At 33.6% G+C, this 22,135-nt stretch overlaps 3 protein-coding genes across 8 annotated transcripts; 1 reads left to right on the top strand and 2 right to left on the bottom strand.

Annotated features, from left to right (window-relative positions):
* Positions 1–903: 903 nt before the first annotated feature.
* LOC100803736 (uncharacterized) lies at positions 904–10,013 on the bottom strand. Of its 5 annotated transcripts, none has more exons than XM_041018032.1 (8): positions 9,859–10,013; positions 9,138–9,387; positions 8,343–8,466; positions 7,106–7,452; positions 5,229–7,002; positions 4,112–4,359; positions 1,400–1,539; positions 904–1,190 (listed from the first exon to the last, which is right to left on the bottom strand). In XM_041018032.1, exons 1-7 carry the CDS (start codon positions 9,912–9,914, stop codon positions 1,483–1,485), a joined length of 2,856 nt encoding a protein of 951 aa, XP_040873966.1. In that variant the 5' UTR covers positions 9,915–10,013; the 3' UTR covers positions 904–1,190; positions 1,400–1,482. The 5 variants fall into 5 exon arrangements, with proteins under 5 accessions (XP_040873966.1, XP_040873965.1, XP_040873967.1 ...); XM_041018031.1 differs by having other exon boundaries at positions 1,429–1,539; XM_041018033.1 differs by having other exon boundaries at positions 1,429–1,536.
* A 673-nt stretch (positions 10,014–10,686) lies between these two features.
* On the bottom strand, positions 10,687–18,167 carry LOC102667541 (CBL-interacting protein kinase 23). Its single transcript, XM_041018432.1, has 16 exons — positions 17,913–18,167; positions 17,205–17,270; positions 17,004–17,078; positions 16,792–16,899; positions 16,574–16,654; positions 16,410–16,463; positions 16,174–16,305; positions 15,791–15,880; positions 15,550–15,642; positions 15,306–15,440; positions 14,556–14,675; positions 14,382–14,441; positions 14,218–14,292; positions 14,048–14,126; positions 10,798–10,859; positions 10,687–10,701 (listed from the first exon to the last, which is right to left on the bottom strand). Exons 1-16 carry the CDS (start codon positions 18,165–18,167, stop codon positions 10,687–10,689), a joined length of 1,500 nt encoding a protein of 499 aa, XP_040874366.1.
* Positions 18,168–19,863: 1,696 nt separating this feature from the next.
* On the top strand, positions 19,864–21,765 carry LOC100803202 (DEAD-box ATP-dependent RNA helicase 1). Of its 2 annotated transcripts, none has more exons than XR_005892534.1 (3): positions 19,864–20,030; positions 20,107–20,806; positions 21,333–21,765. XR_005892534.1 is itself a non-coding variant. In XM_006585028.4 (3 exons), exons 1-3 carry the CDS (start codon positions 19,927–19,929, stop codon positions 21,412–21,414), a joined length of 714 nt encoding a protein of 237 aa, XP_006585091.2. In that variant the 5' UTR covers positions 19,864–19,926; the 3' UTR covers positions 21,415–21,765. The 2 variants fall into 2 exon arrangements, 1 of the variants encoding a protein (XP_006585091.2); XM_006585028.4 differs by having other exon boundaries at positions 20,107–20,634.
* Positions 21,766–22,135: the final 370 nt, after the last annotated feature.

The following is a 22,135-nucleotide window of genomic DNA, read 5'->3' as shown; positions in this document are numbered from 1 at the left end:
CAATTGGCAGAAAGGGATAAAAGAGAAGATTTTCATAACAAAGTGTGACTCATGCCAATTGGAGGACCTCTTACTCATCTCTTAGCAGTTCCAAATTATCAAACAGCTTTTATAATTAGAACGTTATGGTTGATCGCTACAAAAGTAATCCCTTTTTAACTTTTTATAATTTTCAACTTCCAGAAGTATCACAAATATACACATGCCCACAAGGGAACGATTATCCTGTGCTACGATGTCAGTCTGAATTTTACATTTTATTATAAAAGTGGTTCACTTTACAAAATTAAAAGGAAAGGCAAAGTTGGTTATCTTACATCTAATTGACTTTTATTTGAATTATTTCTCAATCAGCACAAGGTCTCGTAAAACTTTCAATTATAATGTCAAGGAATTTAACTTAATTGGTTAATTCAGTTGGTATTATAAATCCCCAACATTGTCTTTAATTCTCACATATTAAAAAAAAAAAAAAAAAAACTTTCAACTATAACTATATCTAGTTTAAATGGAGAAAAGAGTCCTGCAAGAGTTTCGGCATAAGTGCTGTGGCTTTCAATCAGGCTTTTGGGCTTATCAGTTGGCATCCCCAGGGGTGCAATTAAAAGTGAAGGATGGATAATGGGAAGAGAAGCCGAGAGAAAAGTCAGAAAAGAGTGTAAAAGCAACGAACGGCTCGTGCAACTGGCGTTGTAGACGGAAAATAGGAGTGATATGTCATGCCATTGCGGGATGACATGTTCATGTTTGTTTTGAATTTGACATATATGATCACCTCAGTAATGAAATGACGAAATTCACATTTATTCAGTAGTAAAAATGTACACCACTAGAAATTTAAACAGAACGAAATTTTTTTAAAGAAAATTCTAATTAACACGTTACAAAACCTAGACACAATTCTGCCATAAAAGGAATTTCCAGTATTTACAACTTTCAATTTAATGCTCAAATTACAGACAAGTTTTTGAAGTAAATAAATAGTTTGATAAAAACTATTATTGATTGGCAACACAGAATAATGCAAGATCCCCCGCTCTGCTGAACAACCGGTTTCCCTTGTGGCATTAGCATGTGCAAAAGCCGGGAGAAAAGTAACATTTCTGCTAAAATCTCACTGAGTTTTAGCAAGGGAAACTGAAAAATGCAAGAATACCACGTATAGCTTGGTCCAATACGCCTCTACAATCCTACATAAGTTAGGACAACAAAAGAGTTAGAGAAAGCAGGGCAATGCACAAGTTTGAGTAGAAAAAAGTAAAGAAGGGTTCTTCCACCTTCGATTTAAGGTGAGTAAAGTTTATGAGAAACTTTAATTTAAATTTCTGAGTGGATACATCCTTACTTTTCTCATTTCACATGCTTAGCCAAATCTATAATGTAAAGTAACAACACTCACTTGTTTAAGATATAACTTTAGCCACTTACAAGGAAATGGAAACTACCCAATACTCAAACAAAATCTTAGAGTTGATCATGGCTTCAGCTCATAGAGTGGTTGCGAAAGAGTTTTTGACCAGGTGCTTGCTGGTCATTCTGCTGCAACAGATTCAAGCCAGAGAAAATGTACACAAATTATTCGATGTAGGGTACAAACATTTATGGATTAATTTAATTACAGAAACAAACAACATATGAAGAATTTATTACAAACACAGGTGTCCGTGTCTACAAGGATCAATTATGCCATAAGGCTCTATCAAATCATCAATAAATTCTTTTAAAGCAAGATATTGTGTATTGTTTTCTCCAAAAGTTTTCTGTCTTCCTCAGGTCCTCTCCACTTTTGGTTGGGATGTCTTCCATTTTACCTTCTCCAAAAGACTGATTTTAACTTATACCTAAACTAATTTTAAATTATAGGCGAAACTTATTTCATTTTTTCTTCTTTTATAAGTGCTTACGGAAAAGCTTGTCCAAACAGGATCTTAATGCATATCATAAGAATAAAAAATACATACACATTTTTCGATAAACTGAGAGAGAACAGAGAAGAAAAAGAAGAAGAAAGCTGATATTATTATTGATCTGAAAAAGTTAGTTAGGGTTAGTTACAATTGAGGTATTTATAGACCTCTATACAGCTTAACTAACCATAACTAATTCTAACTAATAATCCTACCTAAATTCTAAATAACTGATCCTATTGAGATGCAATTAGAAAGGTCCTTGCACTCCCTGAATTACTGACTAACACTAGATGGGTGCTGTTAGCAAAAGCTAACAGCCCTTACTGTAGTTATTTATCACTGGATGGGTGCTGTTAGCTTGTCCTTACAATCAATATACAAAACTGTTTTCACAGTTATACATTTACATACACTGATAACTCAAACTTAAGGGGGAGAGTTTTCATTACACTCTTCACATTGAGTTTGCCTCTAAGAGCTTCAAATCTTGATGCAGACAGAGGTTTAGTTAGAACATCAGGTACACTGATCCAGAGCTGGAATATGAACAATTGAGAGCTGCTTGACCAAAATCTTTTCCCTCACAAAAAACATATCAATCTCCATATGTTTTGTTCGACTGTGAAAAACTGGATTGTGAGGAATAGAAACAACACTCTGAATATCACAGAATATTGCAGGAGTAGTGAAAGAAACTTGTAACTCTGTCAGCAAAGTATGAATCCAAGTCAATTCAGTAGAAGTCTGAGTTATGCTGTGATATTCAGCTTCGGTACTAGATCTGACAGTAACCTTTTGTTTGCGAGACTACCAAGAGACTAAGTTTGAGCCAAGAAAAATAGCAGTCCGGCAGTCCCTGAGGTAGAGCGCCTGTCATCCACATCAGATGCTCAATCAGGCATCATAGAGTGCTCGAATGGGATTTTAACAAAAGCAGGCTGCAGAAGAAGACCATGAAACAGAGTACCTATGAGATATCTTAGAATCCTTTGCACCACTGTTTCTGTACATTGTCCATATACTTCTTCTGCATCTATCACTCACCCTATGCAAACAAGGTCTAAATCTGGTATTCACAATCCTAGACTACACCCTTCACTTTTTCTCAATCATTCTGAGCCTAAAACTGTGAAACAAGCTCTGGCAAACAAAGATTGGCTCACTACTATGCAGCAAGAGCCTTGCTGAAAAATCATACTTGGGACTTAGTATCATTACCTCCCAAACCTGATACGAATGATTGGAACCTAGGACTCTTGACAACACGGACTTCGAAAGCGTAGACTGCAGCCAAACAAGAAGCGTTTGGTCTTGAACTTCCCAGGTTTCGTACTCTGGGTTGACGCGATCAGCAATGCGATCGTCCTCGGTGAAATAACGAGGTGGAACAACTAGATTAACAACAAATCGCTGCAACTTGTGCAATTTGATCACTGGTTCGACATGTTGTCGCCAGTGAAGATAATTCAAATCATCAAGGTTTTCTGCAATAGAGTTAGGAAACGACTGAGAAATCAGATTTGAAGGAGCGGAAGCCATGAAAGTACTGAACAGGACCTTGCGAAAATACAGCGATAACGAAAAAATGACTCTAGATACCATTTTTGATAAACTGAGAGAGAATAGAGAAGAAAAAGAAGAAGAAAGCTGATATTATTGATTTGAAAAAGTTAGTTAGAGTTACTTACAATTGAAGTATTTATAGACCTCTACACAGCTGTACTAACCATAACTGATTCTAACTAATCCTAACCGAATTCTAACTAACTGATCCTATTGAGATGCAGTTAGAAAGGTCCTTACACTCCCTGAATTACTGACTGACACTAGATGGGTGCTGTTAGCAAAAGCTAACAGCCCTTACAATCAATATACAAAATTGTTTTCACAGTTATACATTTACATACACTGATACACATGGAAGTTGGTAAAGAAAATCTCAGTTTGTCACCTAAAGGAACCTAAAAAAATCTTCACATCCATCAAACAAAGTGGGCATCCACAACATGGGCAAGAGAAATGTATTGGCCTAGTCTAGTCACATTGTATCAATAAAAAGCAGTTTGTAGAAGAAACTCAAACTTCCAAAAGAATAAAATGAAATAAATTCATGGCAATCTGCTCATGTCATGCATCTATCTAAACAAAATTTACAATAAGGCAAAAATGGAAAAAACAAATGTCGAGTGAGACAGACAAACCTTGTACAGGGATGCAGCAGATTCAGATGGTACTGTTGGAATTGCATTGTGCCCCAGCGACAAAGCATCCAAAGCATCTAACGTCAGCTGCCAACCACAAAGGGCAATTGCATCACTACTTGTGCTTGGAACAGAACTAGCACAGCCAGCAGCAGCAACATTGCCATTAACCCAAGGGCAACATTGATTGTGATGCACAATAGGATCAAACTCTGCAGCTTCATAATTACTCTCTCCTTTTGGAGGGCCTAAAGAATTGCTCAATGTCAGTAGCTATGCTCCAAAAATATGTACAACTAATGAATGAAGTGCAACAGGAGTATAGGACCATTGAAGAAATAGAATATCCATTTTCAGTTTGATGCTAGATGAAAAGTAGCAACAACAGTATATATATACTCCTATACTATAAATTAGAATAGATAATTGGAGAGTGATACTCTTGCTCTATCTACTCTCTCTCGCTTAGACACTTGACATTCCCATTCCCGCTCCTCTCTTTTGGAGGTGCATTTCACATACTATTTTGGCAACTAGCCAAAAAATTTGTTTCTCAACAACTCAGCTATCTAAAACTTCCCTCCTTTTATCTTATATATTTGGTTCTCAATGACAATGGTGAAATTTTTAAAAGCAACCTGGTTTTCACTTTTTCAAAGATTTGTAAAGGAAATGGTGGAGACCAAAACAATTGTGTTCACCATCTCCTATACAAATATTTGGGAATAGGAAATAAAAAAATAAAGTGGCATTTCACTAATTATTTCTGAAAACAGAAAATGTTTTCTCAAATAAACAGACCCTAAGTTTCATGGTAACATTTCAACAATAACAACAACAAAAAAAACTTTGCCCACTAGGTGAAGCTCACTACATGGATCATGCAACACAAATATATTCTGTCATGAACCAAGTCTTCAAAATTTATTTAGATCCAAGTCTTTTTATTTGTCTCACCCAGAGTTTTTTCTTAGTCTTTCTCACTTCTAATTATTGGACTGCCTCCATAATCCACTCTTTTTATTGGGATTTCCATTGATTTTCACTCACATGACCAAACCACTAAAGGGTAACAAGAAAAAAAAATTCAAGACCATTAAAAGTACAGAGGTAATACCTATCCCATTTGCAATGGCAAAATCTGATTCAGGGAGAGCACTATTGTTGGCAAATGATGATTTATCACGCTTCATGATCTCTTCCTTAGTATTTTCACAACCAGAGTAAATATTAGCATTACAAGAACGAGAAGGGTGACTACTATTAGCAGGTAGAAGATTGCAGTTTTGACTAATCTTTTCACCACTTTCAACAGATTCTGTAGAGCAGCCAATTTTTGACCCACTGTCTGTTCTTCCTGCAGAGTGAGACATCATCTCCTGGCTATCACCAATAGGATCTTCCCTGTTCATATCAGGGATAATCTCATCCATCAGACCTGGATCTGGAACAGACTCACCTGTCTGTCCCTGGTTTTCAGCATCTTCTACTCTCTGTTCCATTTCACCAACAACACTATCAGCTCTGTGCACATATATATCAGCCCCGTGGATTTCAGCTTCATGACTAGCACACATTCCAACACTCCCTCCACTGATGCCCAAACTGATTCCATCACGAGCCTGAGCAGTCACAGTTTCTGCATTGAAAAGTTCTTCCCCATAGTTTGTACTACTGACACCCACATCACCACGGGCAACTTCAGTAGCTGTTTGTAAGCAAGTGCTTTGCTGAGCTTGATTGCTGTTATTCAGTTCAGATGTTTCATTCATGTCCACATTGCCATACATGCTAGAGGAGGGGAAATGAACATCATCAAGGTCTCCAGGGTAGTTTTCAACACTTTCCATAGAATCACCATTCACACTATGACATATTGTGTCCATTGCAATGACAGATGATGCACGGGTTGAGTCTCTAGCTGATTGGATACCCATTGGGAGGTCACTACCTTGACGGTATGAAGAAACTCGATTTCCAGTAATGTAAGCCTCTAAACCCATTGAATGACTCGGACCGGCACCAGATGAGTCTCTTTGTTGAGGTGAACAATATGTGTCGAAAATATCAGAGTCACGTGCACGTTTTGAAGGACCAGCTGAATATTGTCCACCATCTGTAACTTCATCACCATCACGATCAATGACAGTTCCTTCAACACTATCAGCCTGCTGCTGCAGCCTAAGAACAGGCCGGTTATCTGAGCTTCCACCTTTTTCAAGATTTCTCTTACGAGAGCTTGGCCCACGTGATTCATATGAAGCTGCACGATCACCAATCTCGCTCCCTGAAGGCTGGCCAATCATTAAATCCCTTCCCATATCCTCATGAGTATATTCAGATGTTGCTGTCCTGCCCAAAGGAGTAAAAGGAAAACCCCCTGCCATGGAAAGATTTAAATCTAAATCTGTGTTCGCCAACAATTTCCCCTCATTCGTTGTTGCAACTTCGTCACGGTCTTCAGTCTGATCTTTCTCTGTATCATCAGCTGCAATCCAACCACTGATTCCACTAGCAGCACTCGCTCCACGAGTCAATCCTATTTTTTTACTAGTATCAGGAATATCTATACTGTTAGATGCAAAACGAGCAGGACGAGGAACTGTCAGAAAATCTGAAATTCTAACTGTAGCGCCACATAAGCTACAATCAAGCAAAGGTGACCTAGAGTCAAGTCTAGGCTCCTTAAGAGGCGCCTTGGCCTTTCTGGCATCCAATTTAGTAGAAGCAGAAACTGCCTTTGACCCGGGATCTTGAGTAAGATGAAGTTGAGTCTTGCTTGGGCCAAAAGAATATCCATTTCTTTCAGATTGGGCAGAGTGTTCTTCACAATCTTGAACATTTAAACGCCAGCTTGATTCCCACCCACAAAGGCTTATAAGCTTCTGTGCCTGCCAAAAGGAAGATACATTAATAGAAAATAAGCATGTAACAGAGTAGCAACAAAAGTATTAGCAAGACATTAAAAAGTAAAAAAAAAAAAAAAACACTTACGCGAGAGTATAAACAGTATGCCTCATCTTGAGCATTTTCAAGGTCAGATACAATGTCTGGTTTGATATCTACTTCTCCTGACATAAAATTCTGAGACTGTGATAGAAAGCGTTCAATTTGCGGGCCACGAGAAACAGACATCAACTCAATTGCAGAGATGGCTACCACAGGAAGGCTGTGAAATTGTACGAGTCCATCACATCTATCCTTGTAGCCCCCAATTAATGCAGATGGAGGAGTTGGAGGGAACTGCACTAAGCTTTCAGGACAGCTGTTTCCTTTCCAAAGGCAATTAACTTTATGACCCGAATCCAGCTGCCTGGCAAAGGATTCGTTGGCATTTTGAGCTTTGGACATGACAATAAGAAAACAAGTTAAAAACAACAGATGAATATAATCAGCAACAACAGAGAACTCCTTTAGCCTAGTTACTGGATACAGTTTGCTTGAAAGCAAGATCAAAATAAGATTATATTTTTCTAACTCTTTGAAGAAAAAATATATATAAAAAGATCTCAAATGATTTGAACAGAATAAGAGTTGCTTAGATATCAAGAGTAATAACTTATCTTGTATGCACAACTTACATACTGTCCCTTTATTTTTATTTTTTGTAAGCTCTTGCTATACAATACCCTATAGGAACCTTGAAACTAAGTGGTACAAGTAAAAATTGCATCCATTATTATTATACTTACATGCAAACTAGTCTTACATATAAAAAATAACACACATACCCTCCATGGCCCAGTAACAAACATGAGCTGGACACCCTAGAGAAATAAAAAATATAATATTTTCCCCATAAAATATTTCAGACGAATTGTCAAACTAATATGTATTAAATCTCATTTCATAGACAACAAATTATACAACATTTAGCTACACATTTTTAAACATATTAAACTTCACCTTGGCAGCATCATTGTTTTCTATACACTAAGTGAGGAAGGACTATATTTATGTTTGGGGATTTAAATGTTAACAATTGACAGTAGTTCTATTAAAGTAAAGCTACAATTGTGATTTTCATCCTATAATTTTCTCAAAAAAATCCCTCTTCTACATCTGCTCTGTATATAAGGTACCTCAATAAAGCACAACTTTTAACATCCATGATCCGCATGAAAGCATTGCCTGTTCTTATAATTTCTACCTCCAGTTATTAACATGCCACATTTTAGAGAAAACATAAAGTAGCCAAAAGTACTTAGATTACAAATTTGCAATCACCAACCTTCAGCTAATGTCCAAGATGGCAATGCTGTAAAACTCAGGCAAGAACCACATGACTCGCAAGCAATTTTGTCTACACCATTATTCATCCAGCCTTTCTGAGCACAAGCCAATGAACTGATGATCTGGAAGAAATTAAAGAGGACATGTGATCCCTGGAGACTGCATCATATCTACTTAGAAGATTTGGGGTGGCAAGTGTAACATATTAACTATACATACTCAATAGCTAAAGCTTATGCCCTAACAGATCAACATATCCTTGGACAACTACTTCATGCAAATGTAACAGATCCCAGATTTAAATGAATTCAGTAGAGAAATAAGTAGAAAATTCACATCACTGAACACATTCAGCTGGATCCACACTTAGTGTCAAAGCTTTGAGTGTTACTAACCACCCAAATGTACCAAAAATATAAATAACTGCACAATGCCTCCAAAGTTCAGCTGCCATTATTAGATAACAGGCTGTAAGTACTAAGTAGAACCAAGGTTTAAATTTATGGTCAAAAAGTGATACATGATACCGATTTTGTTTACATTGTATAACAATGGAAGTTCCTATCATAATCTATAAGGGTAATCATTACAAGTTTAAAACAAGCATATGCATTCTTGACTTCAGACATACAAGATGCAACTCTTTGTCATCTAGGCCTACAGGATATCATTATTAAGATATTGAAGCATAAGTGAATCAGTAACATACTACCCACAAGGAAAAGATGGACGAAAATGTAAATATACACATGTGGCTGTAATATAATTAGGGAAAACCATGGTCAGTTCAAACCTGAGGCTTCCCAAGCCAATTTGAAGGAATAAATGTAGCCAAACGTCTTAATAAATCTCCTCTTTCCCAAGGTCTACATGAAGATCTTGAAGAACCAAAAGCAGAACCACCAGCACTTGTGCTCAATGAAGTCCATGGTGGTTGTGAACCAACACATGAGAGAGAAGCCGCTTTAGAGACTTGTCCATGACTTGACCCATCTATGCTGCCAACATTCATTGGAACAGCTGGGGATGATGCCCCAGCAGAACTGATAAAATTATGAATAATTTGTCAATTGAAAGGGTCTAATAAACAACATAATAAATAGACAAAACAATTGAGTGTCTTATAAAAATATCACAATTTATCATACTGCTATACAACCAGCTACATACTGTGGTAGTGAATGCTAGGCTTTAGATGGACAAGAGAAAAACGTAGGAACAGCATAAATGAGTATATTAAGATGGAAGAGTGACCACAAAAAAAAAAGGACAGGATGTGAAATAATTGTATAGGGAGAGATATTAGTGTGACATCTATCAAGCACGACACCGCATTTTTTTTGTTAATTAGATCCAAATCTCGAGGTGCAGGAGCAACAACAGCAAATAGTATTGCGTTTTACTGATCAATTGAAGTTGAAATCGCAAGTACACGGCGAAACCCTAATTTGGGAAGAATTGAATTCAACGCTTGCGAGGAAGAGAGAGAGAGAGAAGAAAGCAGTAGTTAGTACCTGGCAGCAGGTGTTGGATCAACGGTGCCTCCGGAGCTGATAACCTCTTCTCTCATTCTCGAATTCCGAAGCAAATGAAAGTGAAAATGAGGAGTGACTGGGAAATGGGAATGCCAGCTTCGCGCATATAAGCAAGTGTCAGAGCGCGTGGACTCCACTGCGAATACGAATATTATTTTACGATGCCAATGCCTGCGCCTGCATTATTTTTATCAAACCAATGTAATAATGTTAAATCTTTCTCTAACAATTTTTTATTAACTTTTTTACTCCTTATTAAATAAAAATATTAAATACAATTGTATTTTAAAATTTAAAAATATAAATAAATAAAAATATTATCATTGTTAAATAGTGTTGAAATTACATATTTTAAGTATAATATAAAATGAATTATTTATTAATAATAAAAAATTAATTTTATTACAAGAAAATAAATTTTAAGAAAATATAGTCTATAAAATGAGTGAGTTTTGATTTTTAATTTTTTTATCTCTTTATAAAATGAGTAAATTTCTGTTTTTGGTTCCTATAAAAAAGTTATTTAATATTCATCCTCCAAAATTTGGAATGCTATTTTCCCCATAAAATTCATTTTAAGATATACTTCCCATCACACATACAGCATACAACATATTAGAGGTTTTGTTTTTTTCTTTCAATGATCACACATTCAGACTGAAGTTAAAACCTAGCTGACCCTAGTCCCTAGGAGCTAGAGCACATTAGAAGTTTAAATTAAGAGCACATAATACTTACCAAAAAGATAAAAACCATTGCACAGAAAAAAGTAAGATTCAGGACAACATATTATTTAATATTCATCCTCTAAATTTTGGAACGCTACAAGGAAAATCATTTATTACAAGAAAAACACAAGGGGAGAAAAGGATTCAGCATCAAAACATATCTTTGTTCATTAAGGTTTATAGAACTTACCTTGTCAAATTTCTCATTATCGCCACCGGCCTTTCGAATCTCAACCGCGTGAAAGGGAGGGTCTACCTCAGAGATCATTAGAAAGTAATAACTTAAATCTTCAAACTGAAAAACATGTACCTTAGTGGATATTTGCGTCTAGCCTTTTCCCCTTCAATCCTCAACTGAGATGCAGAATAAGAAATATTATCAGAAGTAGAAACTTAATTGATAGCAAGTTGTGATTATTACTGCTACAAATTAGGCACTGACAAGGGTTCTGGCTAAGTTACAGGTGCTAAAGGTCCTGCATCTTGTCCCTCCCCAACAAATTTATTTGAATCAAGCACATTGACATCAAGGATAGAACTCAAAGCTCTGCTAAGAAATATTTAACCAAGATCTAGCAGGTTGATGCTCATTCTTGAACCATTCATCCTTCCACGATCTCATCAATTGTAATCGATGTTTCATGCCATCAAAAAAGTGATAACATTGTAATCTTTATTTTCTTCTTTCTCAAATTTAAAAATCATCAAGAATGGAGATTAAATTAGAAATCACACGGCTTACAATCGTAACTTGTAAAGAAAGAGAAGAAAAATCATAACTTTTAATATCTAATTTTTCGACTCAACAATACTGTTCACTACCGCTTCCATATCAACATATTACAACACACATTTATCACATTTATCACATTTATACACCCAAGTTTTGTATTAATAATATAAACAAAAAAAAGTATAGAATATAGATGAATGAAATGAGAATAGAAAAGTGATCGAGCACACACAACACGTCTTCTTCAATTTTCTTTCTTCTTGATTGCAATCCTAATTAGCCTCATTCTTTGAAAACTTTCTTGCAAAGGTCAAGAATTAAAACAACAAAATCTTCTTGTTGATGGAAGTCAAGAATCAAATTAAGGATGCTATAGTTTTCGCAGGAAAGTGGATTCAATAGGAGAGGTTTGCACTGCACGCAGAATATATATAGACTTAAAATATCTATGGTTGTTAGTTAGTTATGATTGGTTATTACGTACAGACTAATTATCAAAATTATTAATTAATTACGACACTTTTTTTTAAAATAGAAAATAGCTAGCTATTAATTAATTATCAAAACTATTAACTAATTATCAGACTAATTAATTGCGTACAGACTATATAATGTGATGAATTACAATTCAAATTAGGGATAAGTATTACATTTAATGTTCAACTACTATGTCTCGAAGACTTGAGCTGAATTGTATTTCAAAGAGAAAAAACGTGCAATAAAAAGAGGATAAATTGTAATTTTGATTTTTTATAATTTTAATTAATTATATTAATATTATTTTATATGTATTATTAGTCAAGAAATGTAGTATCATTTTATAATAACTTTTATCTAAGAGAAAAAAGTGTATATAATAAAAATAAATATATAAAAATTAGTATATAAATAAAAATAAAATATTTATTGGTGGATATACCAATGCAGAGAAGTTATATTTTTTTTTGTAAGAGTTATATAATAAAAAAATTAAAATGGACTCAGAATTTTGCTAAAGAAACTAATTTTGTTATAAATATTAAAATATAAGTTGAAAAGTGACTTGAAATGTGATAACATTTATTATGTATAAGAGTAATATTTAATTTTTATATAATAATATTTACACATAAGTTAGTGATTCATGTTTAATAATTAACGAATGGAGCAACTAGTAATAATTAAATAATAAGATTAGTTATATATTTTTATCTCCCTGTAATTTTAATTTGGTTTCTTTTGTTTTATTGTATACATTTAGTCCCTTAAATTTTAAAATTAAGTCATTTGTATTGTGGTTATATTAGTTGACCATTTATTCACCATTTTTTTCCCTTAATAATGTTGATTATGATGTCGCGGAATATTGGTGCCGTGGCAAGTGACATGCGATTCTTGTATACTTTTTAATGTTGACTATATTAAAGTCATTTAATATATTTATGTAAAAATTAAAAAGAAGAAATGTATTTGAGAATCCCTGGCTGAAGAATAGAGAGGGTTTTCTTTTATGATTAAAAAGAAAAATTGACTATTAAATCTTATTATGAATTATTAATATTAAAATATGTTATTGATGTAAATTTTTTCATAAGTCACATAATTTTTTTTAAGTAGTCTTATATTTTAATCATTTATACATGATTGTATCGTCAGGTATATATACTTATCTCACCCTTAAATAAAAAAATTTATCTTACTAGATATGTCTCATGCGGATGTGTTATATTGAAATAATAATTTCAGAATTTAAAATATTGATATTATAATAAGTAAAATTTACTAGTCATGGTTGGATTGTACTTTCAAGGTGATTTTACTTCCAATCATCAAATCATTTGTTTATAATTACGATTCAATGAAAGGGGAGCTAAACAAATATAAGATCGATACAAAGTTGGTGTCTAAAAGCTAAATTTTAATAAAGCATAACAGATCGAGTCAATGATCCCAAAGGAATTCTGATAGTGTCAAGAGAATGTTCAAAAAGTAACCATAACAAAATCTCTCAGCAAACCTGCCTTAGGCGCAAATATATGTGACACACAATTACTTACGTCGCCTCGTATGAAGTTGTATTCTTGAAGTTAATGTTGATGTTGTTGTATTCGCACCTGCATCTAAAATTGAAACAAATTAAACAGCACATTAGAATTCCAAATAAAGAAAAAATAATAATTTTGAAATCAAGTATAGGAAATTAAGTCCTTAAAAAGAACTTAAAAGAAGGGACACTAGCTAAGAAAATAAAGAAACAAAAAAAGCCATCTTCATCTTTTAACCAACCAAAACAATTTCATAGCTCTTCTGCCACTTTCTACACTCCATGCATGTATAAAGGCAGATTCAGTACATTTTGAGCACCTAAAAACTATCTTTATAATCCTGCAAAGTAATTTTGTATTTTGTTCATTTGTATGATTAAACTTTGAGTATATACAGTTTTTTTATAATACCGATCGAACGTTTTCATGCAGCCAGCTTTAGTACCAAAACAATTTCATTCTACTCATCTGAGGGCATCAACAAAGGCCAGAGTAGCAGAAGAAAAGTATAAATGCATGTTTATTTGAATTTATTTTGAAGAAATAATTACCATTTTATATAACCTCAAAATACTTAAATGTAGAAACAGTTATTTAACTGAAAAAAATAAGGTTCAAAACAATACACTACCACCTAAACCACTTAAAGCACCATGACTTATATACCAAATTAAGTAACTAACCATCTGTTTCTGTATCTATAGGTTCTGCTCTCCCTTTCCAAATAAAATCTGACAACGCAGCATATATATGCTTGCAGAACTGTAAACACAATTTAAAAAAGCCTTAAATAGAAAATAGTTTGTTATAAGAAAAATGTATCCTAGTCCATTAAGGTTTATATAGAGCTCACGTTATGAAATTCCAGAACATCTCCTTCAGCCTTCCGAAGCTCAACCATGTGAAAGGGTTGTGCTATCTCGGAAATCTGAAAAACATAATTTAAAAAATCATTAATTAGAAAGTAGTAACATCCCTCACTAGTAACTTAAATCTTCAACTGAAAAACATATGTACCTTAATGAATATAGCAAGATGACCTTTGCGTCTAGCATTTGCCCCTCCTTCAATACTCATCTAAGATGTGCATAATATAAGAAATTAATACTGGCTATGTTGCAAGTAATGTTATTATTTTGAAATTTGGATGCATGCGTGTGCTAGAGACAAGAATAAGCATAATTCTTTTACCCGAAAACTGTTTATCCTCTTAACATCAAATCCCATAATCCCAGCAACACGCTCAATTCCATCAATTATCTCATCCACGGGATTTTGGGATATGAAGCTTGTTTCCCTTTTATGTTGTACCTAGGTGTCAAAAATCAACCAATCTTTAGCAAATGGTCTTGAACAAATTCCGTCACATAAAATTTGAGAGAAGATTTATTTATGTTCAATAGTGTCACAAATAAACAGAGTCTATTACAATAGTGTCAAAACTCAAAACTCAAAAGGAAAACTTGAATGAGAGTTTTTTCTTTTTCATGTGAATGACTTGAACTTTATTATAGTATACACAGTTATATCCATTTCAGGGATTGATTAAACTAAATACAGTAAAGTCTATAATCTGTTTTCCTGTTCTATTTACATAAGGTTTAATCAATTTAATTTAAGAAGTCTTTAAAAGATATTTAAATTTACTTTTTTCCATTATCCTTAATCCATTCAACATCAATTTATCATGCTATTACAAATTTAAGTACTTGGTCTTACTCTCTCCATGTGATTCTCTTAATGTGACACGTGTTAAATTCATATTTTTCTACTCTTTATTTAGTTATTTATATTAATTAATCAAAGGAGATTTTTACTTTCCTTTCTCTAGTATCTTTAGTCAACTCTTAAATTTTTTAAAATTTATATTTTAAAAACTGTATTTAACTATGTCAAGACTTTTGAAAGACTTCTAACTAAATTGAAGGACTCTCTGTATACCAGCTGGTTTAAAAGCTTTCCAATAATAAGGTAGTAGCCCAGAAATGTATTCAAAATCTCAAACGCATTCATGACTGGCACTGGTGGTGCTGAAGACCCTGCTCCATGCCCCTTAGCAACACGCTTTTGTGAATCCTGTGCACCAAATTAGGCACATTGACATCAAGGTTAGAATCATTAATCATATCCAAAGCTCTGATAAGCAATATTTAATCAGGATAAAAGTTAGAGCAAAAGTTCTTACATGACCAAAAGTAAAATTTTGCCTGTAAAATCTAGGAGGCTCATAATTCTCCATGAACCATTCATTCTCAAAGATCTCATTCATTGTAATCCGCTGTTTCATGCGATAAGAAAGGCGATATAGTAAGATATGTTAATTTCGTGAGATGAATTAGGGAAAGAAAGAATATTTGCCAAAAACCATATTACTAACATGGCTCAACCAAATTAGTAAACAATAATATAACATGTCAAGTACTTACTGTAGTAGGATTGGGATCAAGGATTCTCCTAATCAGTGCTACTAAACTTGCAGAGAAAAATGAGGGACAGATGAAGTCAGCCTGGAGAATCTACAAGTCACAGTAAATTTAGAAACATTATGAGGAAGGATTCAATTAGTTAAAAATGACAAGTCAGCAACAAAAGAAAGATAAATGAACCATTACAACTTAATAGGGAGAGTTCTTACTGAAATTGTTTCAATTTTATCTTGAGTTTTTTTATTGATTGTACTTACTTGTACATATATAAAGCACTATACATGCTCGTGATAGAATATATTACTTAGATATCATATGTTCCAGAACATATATATGTGTTATGGCAATCAACAGTAGCATCAAAAACATTTATTAAGAATCACCTGTCTAATTTTAGTATTGCGATCGTCATATACATTTGTGAAGGGCACATCACCAGCAACTAAATGAAACAGAATAGCACCACATGACCATATATCAGCCTTTTCACCCTCATAGCCCCGGTTCCTTATCACCTATATATATCACAAGAGAAATTAATTAAGCAGTAATCTTATTACAGAGAAACTGAATTTGTATTGAAGTTTAAGAAATAAATAAAAGGTAGTAATATATATACCTCTGGGGCTTTATAATCAAGCGCACCACATGCTGAGTGAAGCAGCCCATCTTGCTAATATTAATTTGTTAACAATAAGAGATAATAAATTACCAGCTGAACATATATATATAAATGCCCTTTTAATTTTTTGAAAGATTAGTCACCAATATAGTATAACTCACTCTAGCTTGTTGAGGCAGTGCAGTCATTCCAAAATCTGACACTTTAAGCACTCCATCAGCAGCAAGCAACAAATTTGACGGCTGTAATATATACAGTAATCAATAAAAGGCAGTAAAATTAATAATGTTAATTAACTTGCTCTCTCTTTTTGCCCAATGGGAAACAAAGGAAAGGAACAACATATTAATTAATGATACACCTCATATATATCACTCACATTCAGGTCTCTATGGATAACACCTCTACTGTGACAGTAATCCACAGCACATATAAGCTGATGAAAATACTGTCTAGCTTGGGTTTCTGACATTCCCGAAGTTCGTCCCTGTAGGGGTGAGGAGAAGTTTTGAAAATGTTGGGTTGTAAAGAGGCAATACTAATATTAATTCTGATCCCAATATTACAAAGGTAAAAGTAAAAGTGTCTTACAATTTTATCAAGCAGTGTTGCACCACCAACTACAAGTTCCATTACAATATACACCCTTGTCGTGGTAGCCATCACCTACACATGCAGGAATATTGCATGCATATATATATATATAAGGGAAATTTAAAGATTAGTAATAAATCATGCAAAGGTCAAAGGTAACTTATGCGTGGAAGCAATATAATCAATATTCCTTTTAACCTCAATTATACGCACGACATTAGGGTGTGATCTAAGCATTGTCATTGCTGATATTTCTCGTTCAAGCTGTATAACGGTGAACAACAAAAAATATTAGTATATGGTATGCTTCAAAGACTGAATAAAAATGTATTTTACATGGATTAGTTTAATTAATGTAAACGAGAAATGAATGTGCCTCTTAAACATTATTGATTATTCTAATTAATCACTCTTGGTATCACTAAGAAATTACAAGTATACTATTGTTTAACGGTTAATACTCATTATCAACTTTGTGAATAAATGGGTCATATTGACTTTCCATTTGATATCTTCATTATATTGATTATTTTCCAAATTTCAAAAGCAACAATTAATATAGAGACTAATAACTATAGAGATCATACACAGCTTACAATTGTAGTTTGTAAAGGAAGAGAAAACTAATCTTAATTTATCATATATATCTTCCACTCGTTAATTATATTTTCTACGCAATTTCTTTTTCTTTTGATCATTCTTCTCTGCCAAGGTATGAATATTAATACATATATATCACTTTCTTTTCCCACTCACCTATACATTAATTAACCTTACGTTACTAGCTTGAAGCATGAATACATCCCGCAAGATCGAGAGGTATGTACGAAATAATATATTAAAAATGAAGATGAAAGTTTTGTATGTATAAAAATGAAATGAGAGAAGAGAGAATTGTGAAGTGACCGCGATTTTCATTCGTTTCTTGACAGATTTTTTCTTTCCGTCAATGAATTCCTTGTCGAAAATTTTGATGGCCACGCCGTGTCCGGTGGTAACGTCACTTGCAAGCTTCACAATGGCGGAACTTCCGAAACCCAGCGCCCAGTATAAATGGTATTTTCTTCCCAGAATACGGGAATCATTAGGTCTAGGTTCAGGTTCAGCACTTCTGCTACAGCTACCATGTTCATAAACTGATGGAATTTTCTCGTTCTCCATCTTCTTCTTCTTCTTCTTCTTGCACTACTCTCTTTGTTTCTTGCAGAAAGAACGCCTTTCTTCTTTTTTCTCTGTAGTTTCTTTCTTTCACCACCTTGCACTACTCTCTTTGTTTCTTGCAGAAAGAACGCGGTTAAACTAACACCAACTTAACTCATCACAACTATAACTAACAATTAACGGAATCACACTGATTAAATAGCCGATTAACTACGGACTACGGCTCCATTAAATAAATGTACCGTGCACCCCATAAAAATTAAGTACAGCATAAATAAAAAAAAGCTAGTATTTATTTAATAGAACGCGAGATTAATTACATGTTATTTACATTATTATAAGGAGTAACTGTGATAATTAATTTCTTCACAAACGTGATTATTTTTTTTAAAATGACAATATATAAACCCAACATTATAGAGTCATTATGGTTAATCAATTCTTATTAGATGCATTAATATATATATATATATATATATATATATATATATATATATATATTCTTATTAAATATTAAATTGTTAATATCATTGATTTTACTAATATTTAAAAAATATTTAATTAAGTGATTGAGAATTAAATCTTGATTGATTCTTAAATATAAAATAAATCATGTTAAAAAGAGAATATTTTTTTATATGATATCAAAAAGTTATTTTGGGTATATTGAACTTACATATTACAACAAATTAAAAAATAATAGATGAACAGAGATAGGATAATACTTGAATAACGCATTTGTATATATAACTCATTCATTATGGTATTAGCTTAGAGAGTCAATTATGGTTAGGAAGTAGTTGATAATTGGTAATGGCTGTTAGTAGATAGTTAGTCTTGTAATAGATCTCTAGTTATACTTGTTAGTAGTTAGTTAGACTTGTAACTAACTTTCTGTATGTATAAAAAAGTTGTACTAGTAGCTAAACCAGATTGAAGCAATAATTTCATTGAAGTTAATTGTTTTTCTAAATTTCCTTTCTTCTTCCTCACAAAACTCTTTTATGTTTCGGCTCATTTTCTTCATGCTTCCATTCAATTTTATGGCATGGATTACTTGCTAAATTGTAAATGCATATAACATTGACCGTGTGGATCATTGACATTAATTAGTTTTATATTAATGAATGATCTTAAGTTTAAATATTCATTGAAGGGGGAATTATGTAATAGCCTTTGCTCTAGTAGAATTACACTTCGTAAGGGATATGTTAAAAAATAGTAAAAAAAAAAAAGAAAGAGAAAAAGGCAAAAAAAAGAAAGGAAAAGAGACAGAGTACCACGCTCTCAGCTAACACTACCACTTAAGTATATGTATATGACGAGTATTAAATTCATATTTTATAATTTGTGGAAGTAAATTTTCTATATTATTTTAAATTTTTAATATATTATTAATTATTTACTCTAGATTTTAATAAATATATGACAGTAAATGAAGCTATATCCATGCATTATTCATAATAATAATAATGTAAAGTTTTACATTATCATTTAATTAATTATTATCATTTGAATGATTTTAAAATAATTATTTTAAAAATAAACCAATATTTTAACACATACATTGCATAACTCTTTTTCTCTAGTAATAATCATCTGAGATGCATAATAAGAATTATTATTATTATTATTGGTAGAAATTAACATTGACAAGTATAAAAAAAAGAGATGATTTATGTGCGGCCCAACATCAAATAAAAGATTTGGTAATTGTTGGTTAGTTGCTAAACGAAAGGGTTTAGGGTTTTTGGAAAGAATGGAGCAGCCAAGTGTGGCGATTCTGCCATGGATGCATCACCCTGTCGACATCACTCGCTGTCAAGAACTCCCCGTCTGTAGTGTTCCTTTGATGGAACGCAGGTACTCCTCCACCCATTAATTTCAATTTCAATTTCGCTATCTCATCTCAAATTGATTAATTTCACTTCACAACTAGGTTACAGTCGGTACTGGAGGAGAACATGGGAATCTCGAAGCTATTCTCGGTTCAAGTCGCACTTTGGCAAGAAACGGTTGGATCAGATGACTTTGAGCGAGACCTTTGCATAAACTCGCCCACCGAAAGTGGCAAAACCTTGGCTTATGCTCTTCCCATCGTTCAAAACTTGTCCACCAACACCAGTGACCGCCTCTTTGCTTTGGTTGTAGTTCCCACTCGTGACCTTGCTTTGCAGGTTAAGCGCGTCTTCGATGCCCTTGCATCATCGCTGGGTCTCCACATTGGCTTGGCTGCTGGTCAATCTTCGCTTCGCCACGAGCTTTCTAGCCTCATTTATCTACCTGGAGAAGACGACGGTCCAGATCCTGGTTTTTTGTCTCCTTTGTGGTTCCAAAGCAAGGTCAACATATTGGTAGCGACCCCTGGAAGGCTAATGGACCATGTTAACAAGTTGTCGTTGAAGCATCTTCGTTATCTCGTGGTTGACGAAGCAGATCGATTGCTACGCGAGGACTACCAGTCCTGGTTACCTACTGTGCTTAAATTGACCCAGTTTAGGCTTGCAAAGATAGTTTTATCTGTTATATTAACTCTGGACCCAGGAAGACTTGCTTAACTTAATTTGCATCACCCTTTATTCCTGAGTGCTGGAAAAATGCGTTATCGGCTCCTAGAATATTTGGAATGTTTCAAACTGGTATATGACATTGCATAGGGTTTTTTGTTTCTTTTAATTTACAGATGGTGTGATTGGGATATGATTTTGAGCCTTTTTCACCGTAAATTTGTCATGCTATTATATAGCTAGCTAGTTTTATTTAATTCTTTATTAATTTGAAATTTTATAGTTTCTACCAAAAAAGTTCCTCGGTGCTATGCTATTTATAATTTTATTGTTTTATAGATCTGTGAAAGAAAGGTCAAACCCTTGTATTTGGTTACCCTTTTGAAATCCCTAGGAAAAGAAAAATGCATAGTTTTTACAAGATCTGTAGAATCAACACATCATCTCTGCAAATTGCTGAATTGTTTTGGTGATCTGAAAATAGGTATCAAGGAGTTTTCTGGTCTAAAACATCAGCTGGTAAAAATATACATTTTGATTCTCTCTAAACAAATAGTAAATGTTTTAAACTTTGTGTTGAATGCTCTCTCCTTGTAGACTTGACATTATGCAAAACTTGTTCTGAAAGAACTTTTTCATCTTTGTGTCTTTGCTCTAGGTTCAAATCTATTGTCCAAGATCCCGTGAAAGTGGTGAATAGGACGAAAGTGCGAGGTGTGGGCCGAGGAGCATGGATCTGAATGTGTTGGCCTAGGAGGGAGGTTCAATAATGTGGTGTGGGTCGATAAAGGCTAGGTTCGTGATGGTGGCACTACTTGGTGGAAGGGTTTCTCAGATTTGGTTCTATGGTGGAGAGGAGGGAAAGAAGGCCCTCTGATCTAGATTTGGAGTGAGCAAGACAATAAAGAGAGAGATAAAGAGTTGTGAAAGAATTATATTTTATTATTATCTAAATTATTTTAAAATATTTTGACAGTTTTTAATCCCTAACGAACAATAAGAAAATTTAATAACTTAATAATAAAACTAATGACACATCATCATTTAATGATGTAAATAGACCAAAGAGACTAAAACCGTAATAAAAAAAATAGTTAAGAACTTTGAGTAGTCAAAGTTTTGTTATCCAAAATTTAACAGTCCAAAGACTAAAAATTTAGTTAAGCCAAAAAGATAATGTTACTCCAAATTGAAATAAAAACTTAAACAGGTACTCAACGAAAGAACAAACACTAGAGCCTTTGCATTTATCTCTCCTCATTGAATAAGTAGGTATATGATAGTTTTTGCTTTCATCTGAATATTGCTAATGTTGTACTGTACTACAAACCGAATGCAAATGGTATTTACTGTTCCTGAAAAATGAATACATCTCACTACCATTAAGGTACCCATGACAAAGATACAAGTTCTTAAATATGAAGTAGGCATCTAAAAAAGAAGTTCCACTAAGAATGGAAG

This window comes from Glycine max, chromosome 8 (genome assembly GCF_000004515.6).
Source record: "Glycine max cultivar Williams 82 chromosome 8, Glycine_max_v4.0, whole genome shotgun sequence".
Taxonomy (NCBI): domain Eukaryota; kingdom Viridiplantae; phylum Streptophyta; class Magnoliopsida; order Fabales; family Fabaceae; genus Glycine; species Glycine max.
Note: the sequence above shows the minus strand (reverse complement) of the source record. Positions and strands in the feature narration are given on the sequence as shown.